At 40.5% G+C, this 6,872-nt stretch overlaps 1 protein-coding gene across 1 annotated transcript; it reads right to left on the bottom strand.

Annotated features, from left to right (window-relative positions):
- Positions 1–958: 958 nt before the first annotated feature.
- Positions 959–5,094, bottom strand: LOC124122985. Its single transcript, XM_046486208.2, has 4 exons — positions 4,869–5,094; positions 3,497–3,739; positions 2,881–3,111; positions 959–2,313 (listed from the first exon to the last, which is right to left on the bottom strand). The coding sequence occupies exons 1-4, from the start codon at positions 4,921–4,923 to the stop codon at positions 2,057–2,059; spliced, it is 786 nt and encodes a 261-aa protein (XP_046342164.2). The 5' UTR covers positions 4,924–5,094; the 3' UTR covers positions 959–2,056.
- Positions 5,095–6,872: the final 1,778 nt, after the last annotated feature.

The raw sequence follows: 6,872 nt of genomic DNA, 5'->3' as shown, positions 1-6,872 counted from the left end.
ACATCGAGGTTGGTCACACGTGAAGATACATCGAGGTTGGTCACACGTGAAGATACATCGAAGATACATCGAGGTTGGTCACACGTGAAGAAACATCGAGGTTGGTCACACGTGAAGATACATCGAAGATACATCGATGTTGGTCACACGTGAAGATACATCGAGGTTAGTCACACGTGAAGATACATCGAAGATACATCGAGGTTGGTCACACGTGAAGATACATCGAGGTTGGTCAAACGTGAAGATACATCAAGGTTGGTCACACGTGAAGATATATCAAGGTTGGTCACACGTGAAGATACATCGAGGTTGGTCACACGTGAAGATACATCGAAGTTGGTCACACGTGAAGATACATCGAAGATACATCGATGTTGGTCACACGTGAAGATACATCGAGGTTAGTCACACGTGAAGATACATCAAAGATACATCGATGTTGGTCACACGTGAAGATACATCGATGTTGGTCACACGTGAAGATACATCGAGGTTGGTCTCACGTGAAGATGCATCGAGTTTGGTCACACGTGAAAATACATCGAGGTTGGTCTCACATGAAGATACATCGATGTTGATCACACGTGAAGATACATCGAGGTTGATCTCACGTAACGATTCAACGAGGTTGGTCACACGTGAAGAGACATCGAGGTTGGTCACACGTGAAGAGACATCGAGGTTGATCTCATGTGAAGGGTACACACACACACACACACACACGCGCGCACGCACGCACGCACGCACACGACACGCACAAATTTTGAATGTGACGGTTTGCTCCGTTTCACCTCACTTATCAGTAAAAGTCAATGCCAGGATTTTTTTAAAGGATGTTATTTTGTGTATTAATGCCAAAGGTACATCAACATTCCATTACAATAACATTAAAAGCAACAAAATCTCTGCCAAAAGCACATTCAAGTCAACGACAAGTCAATTTTCACGTGAAAAAGAACGGGACATAAGGTTCAAGTCAAAATAAGGAATTGAATCATATTGAATCAATTGATGCGTTTAATTTGGAAATATTTTTAATTTGAAGTTAACACGATAAACGGCATTTCCACTGGACGAGAGTTGGGTCACAGGACCGCAAAATTGAGGTTCATACGTGTATGAACGACACAATGTGACGTTTCAGTAAACACTGAGTAACGTCAGAGAGTTTTACGATCGTTCATGCATATCCTTGATATGACCCATCCTAATGAACAAAACGAAGAAATGCACATCAAAACTATTGTAGTATCGACTTGATCCGTGTCTAGGCTGACAGTGACATTCTACAGCAATCTATGAAATAACCTTGAGTGCCTTTTTGACACACCTTTAATCACCTTTCAGTAATCGGCCAACTGATCAATGATGACTAAAACATGTAACTGCCCCACGTTCATCAACAACTTCGGAAATCTCCCGTCACGTTTATCGTGTCGGCCATTTTGACGTCTTGCACTTGATGTAAATGAATTATGACTAACGCTGTCATTGTGAGTAACTTACTAGGGTGGTTCTTAAGTCATTTCTCATCTTATGAGTATATTATTTGAATACAGGTGTTGCGTAAGATTTTTCTGAAGGGCAAGTTGTGCATACATACGCTCATATCATCTCTCGTTTTTAGGAACTTATTTATTCGGCGATACAGCCGATTGTTGTATGGCTGTCAGTGTAAACATGAAGTCACACGTACTAAATAAAATAGTGTATAAATCTCGGTCTACATCCTTTGAGGTAAGAAATTGTGTTGAAGAATTATAACAATTGATTTTCACTTTGTGTCTAGCAGGCTCCGTCGTTCATACAGTTTGGCCCTCACTCTATAACGGTTCATAATCGAATGAATTTATACAAAGTTAATTCTTAAATGTCCTCTGCATGTCTACCATAAAACATTGTACAAGATTTCGAAGGCCTTGCATGTTGTAACCTTGATTACACAGCTTCGGAACAAGAGTCGTTCGGCGGTGGTTGCTGGTAATAGCATGTTTGATTGTATTTCAAAAGCTGGCACGGGTAGTAGAACTAGAAATCGAGTAATGAAGGGTAATTATTTGAACTGATCAGTCAGGTCACAAGTGATGTGGTTGGAGCAGTCAGTGATGGAGTACGTAACCCAGTCGGTGGCTGTTGTCGATTTTGTTGATGTCGCAAGGAGACAGGATGGATCAGCAGATGGATTGTAGCTGAAACCGAGGCAAGGCTGGGTCTTGTAACACTTGATACCACAGTCACTGGCTGATATGGCATACACTGACGTCAGCGGTGTGTACAGCTTCTTGTTAAGACTCTTGTTGTACTTGGCGGCTAAAATACAGAATTTTGCAAAATCTATAAGCAGTGGCTCACTGAATGAGTTGAATAGGAGCATTGAGATGTGTTAGGAGCATTCATTTACAACACACTGCAGTGCTATTGTGACAGATCCTCAGATATAGCGGAAGACAAATACACATCTAGGTTGTGTGCAATAACTGTAGAAGTGCGCCTGTTAGTTTGTGAGCGAGTGAATGAGTAGGAATATTCATAGTATATGATATATTTGTGTTTATACTGAGATGGAGGGTGGGAAGGCACGTGGTCCAGTGCGGAACGTTATGATTGTGCTTGAAAGTCACAGACAAATATTGCTATTTATGTAATCCAGCACCACTTGGGCTTTCTGCCGTGATGTTATCTATAGCCATGACATCAGTCAAGATCTAACAGTTACCCATTGTCCTTCCCGGGGTGTATAATGGATTATATATCATGGGAGGGTGTTTGGGAGGATTGGTGGTCGAGTAAGGCACGTATAATCAAGCTGGCATAAACACATATTATGTATATGTATGTAATCTCTAGGTATAGCATGATACACGATCCAATAGTTACCCCTTGTTCTTCTCGGAGTGCCCTCAACCTCGACCTCCTGGACAGTCAGGTAGCCTGTGATGTTTCTCCAGACCCTCACGAATCTCACAGGCTGCACGTGGGAACAGCTGAAGGTCAAGGTTTCTCGAGGTAATGTATCTGCCGGCCATTGACCACACCAGGTCACGTCGTCATCCGGGCACTTGATGTCAACTGACGACACACCAATGTACGCATCTCTGATGTCTGAAGCTGCGAAATTGAAACGATATATACTACGTACAACTCAACAGTTGGTTGATCAAATAAATACATTATCACTTCACATGCTCATTGTAAGCTGTTCAATCCCAAGACAAGATAAATTTTCTGTTCATAAACATACTGGAATTATCTATGTATAATAAGTAATATATGCAATGACTCTTTTGAGCAGATGTTTTTTTTAACGCATGCAACGTAAATCGGTCGCCTGATGTGGAATTGCCGCGTACATTATTCGGATTTTAGAAATAAATAGTTTTCTGAAACATTATGTCCCCAGTAAATGTGATTCTTGAAAGATTGTTAACACTGGACATGATCATTTCATATAGGGGTTGGTATTATATTAATTTTGATACATATATCGGCTCACCAAATGTAGTATGGTCGTCGCTGGTGACTGTGATGTTATGTACTGTGTAGAACCCTTGCAAGTCTCCCTGCCAGTAGGGGCCTGCCTGAAAACCACTTCTGGCTGGCCATCTGATCTTGCTGCCATCATTGGCATAGTAGGAGTGGTAATAATAATCTTTGCCATCAGATTTCCATTTGTAAGTAGAACTGAGGCGCCTTGGTTTTTGTAACATGATATTATCTGCCTTGACATGAAGCCGATCTGAAGGAATAATTGTTATTTTTTATGAATTTCCACTGGAGTTGCAATACAATGAAAATACATCTAGCTTAGTCACCTTTCATGCGGAGATATTCAGACTGAACGTGATATCTGATTTCATTAAGGACATGTTTACTTCACAATTGGAACACTGTCCAAAAGGAAGGTAAGGTCCAGTGTGACCATTGTGAATCGTCCTCATGTTGCACTGACTTATCATGTAAACTCTCATTGAAACGTTTCTCTGTAAATACATCTTTGCCTGTGCATAAATAAAAATACTAGACGTGTATGGGGTAGCAGAGATAATCAGTAGTATTTTGAGCATGGGACAGGAGTCCTTTTGGAGAATATCCCTATGAAGGACACATGACAACGCTGATGATAACAGAGAGTGTGACAGCTTGGTTTAACACTGTTCTTGACAATATTTCATAGCGTGCCAACTTAATGTTGTAGGTAGTCGCCACTATTCACGACCATGAGTCTGGTGCCGTAATGAAATTACTGACATCAAGGACTATTTTGAACTAAAAAAAATCTTTTTGAGGTTACCCGTGACGATCCGGGATAGAATAGATCTTCAGCAGCCCATTCTTGCCGTAAAAGGCAACAAAGCTTGTCGTAAGAGGCGACTAACGGGATCGGGTGGTCAGGCTCGCTGACTTGGTTGAAGCATGTCATCGATCCAAAATGCGTGGATCGATGCTCATGATATCAGTCACTGGACTGTCTGGTCCAGACTCGATTATTTACAGACCGCCGTCATATAGCTGGAATATTGCTGAGTGCGGCGTAAAACAACAAACCAACCAACCAAATCTTTTTGAGGTGAACACACTGACTTGTAACGAAGTTGTTTGTATGTTCATGTTATCTCAAAATAAGTTGTCCTCAAACTGACAGTGTAGTTTGTAAGCATATTATAAGTTATCCACTTGGGCATATTTCTTCCTTCCTTTCCTTCACTCACAAGCACACATATTTAATCGTTTCCTCCTGGGAGTCGTAATTGGCTTGGGTAAGATTTTGTACAACAGTCAGTTTAATTGTACGACACATATATATATTACGTATACGTTATGGTCAACACTCCCAAACTGAATCATGAACCAAATATTCTACATACCTTGGACCCAGATACAACACACGATGAATATCATCTCCCGAGCAGACAGCAGCATCCTTCACTCGTCTCCTGGTGGGTTCTGAATGTCCCGACTTGGATCATTATCACAATCATCAGGGCAGGACGATTGGATCCTTTGACAACGACCATTGTCTCAGTTGTCTTACCTTACAAATATTCTTCTCAAATATCAATCTACTTGAATTGAAACGATGCATTACTTATATTTTACTTTGGATTATTAGTTACCTGGCCATAGAATATTGAACACATCATTTATGTGGCGAATCAATACTTATTAACTGAAGTCTGACTAATTGCACATCATCGCAGTGATGGGCTGCGACTGCACTACCCGATGGATTATTGACAAATCAACTTTGGGTTATTAGTTCCATTAACTTGAAGAATATCAAACACATCATTTATGTTTATGTGGCGAATCAATACTTATTAACTGAAGTCTGACTAATTACACACTGCATGAGTGATGGGCTGCGACTGTACTACACGATGGATTATTTACAATTTTATTTTGTACTAAGTACTAATTTAATAGCAAGCTTTAGAATAAAAAAATATTCACATTCACAAAACACTCAACACTGTATCAATTAAACGCAAGCATCTCACGTTATAAGCAATTTCTATAGGAAATTAAAATGCCATGACTTTGAAAAGGTGTTTGATAGTGTATGGAGAACTGATTTATGGAATGAGTTCATTAAATATGAAATTACAGGTAAATGTTTCAGAATTATTCAATCTATGTACAACAGTATTGAATCATGTCTGATGACCCTCTGATGGTATCATGTCTTTCATTCAAAGCCCATCATCCTTAGAAGAAGCAATATATCACTGTTTCATCAGCAAAGAGCAAAGCCTACCACTTCACGTAGATACATGTGGTCATTGGTGGGTACAGTCCCACCACAGTTACTTATTCAATTTCAAGGTGTAATACGCCCCTACTATTCTCACGATGTAAATGACCGTGAGCAATAGTTCACTTTCAATAACTGTGCTGGGATTGTACTCAACGATGACCTCATGTATCCACGAGAAGTATTTCGCTTTGCTCTATGCTGATGATACAGTGATAGTTTGCTTCTTCTAAGGCTGATGGGCTTTGGATGACAGACATGATACCATCAGAGGGTCATACTGCAATTGAAGTTTTCAAAGCGTTCAGGCAATAGTATGTATAATCATTGAAACTCGTGAAGATTCCGGGGTAGAATAGGTCTTCAGCAACCCATGCTTGCCGTAAAGGGGACTATGCTTGTCGTAAAAGACGACTTACGGGATCGGGTGGTCAGGCTCGCTGACCTGGTTGATGCATGTCATCGATACCAATTGCGTGGATCGATGCTCATGACATTAATCACTGGATTGTCTGGTCCAGACTCGATTATTTACAGACCGCCGTCATATAGCTGAAATATTGCTGAGTGCGGCGTAAAAACAACAAACCAACCAACCAAATCATTGAAAATGGATGAGTCATCATAACATCCATGTATGTCCCGTTTAGCAACTGTTGATATGTTTGTGGACTGGATAGCTTTAATATTTGTTGTAACAATGTTGTCTCCAGCATTACGTTTAATGGCCATAGTTCTCGTGGGCAGCCTCGTTTCTTTCCACTATGTCTCGATTGTGTGATGTCACTTCTATGTTCGGAGTACCATCTCTCTGCTTTGAAGAGGGCACATGTTTCGCCACGATGAGTACCATGTTTGATTTACGACGACCTTTCTTTTTACATGTAAAAAAACAAAGATACTACATTTAAAACTGTGGCGTGAATAAGGTACTGTTTGCGTGTGTTAATGTTTGAGACACACAACAGTGGTCAGTAGTGTGAAACTGTTTGTATGTGATAGTATGTGAGACGCACAACAGCGGTTAGTAGTGTGAAACTGTTTGTATGTGATAGTGTGTGAGACGCACAACATTAGTCAGTTGTGTGAAACTGTTTGTATGTGATAGTATGTGAGA

Source organism: Haliotis rufescens, unplaced genomic scaffold, assembly GCF_023055435.1.
Source record: "Haliotis rufescens isolate VD_foot unplaced genomic scaffold, xgHalRufe1.0.p SCAF_9, whole genome shotgun sequence".
NCBI lineage: Eukaryota > Metazoa > Mollusca > Gastropoda > Lepetellida > Haliotidae > Haliotis > Haliotis rufescens.
The sequence above is the reverse complement of the archived record's forward strand: the minus strand, read 5'-3'. Positions and strand labels throughout refer to the sequence as shown.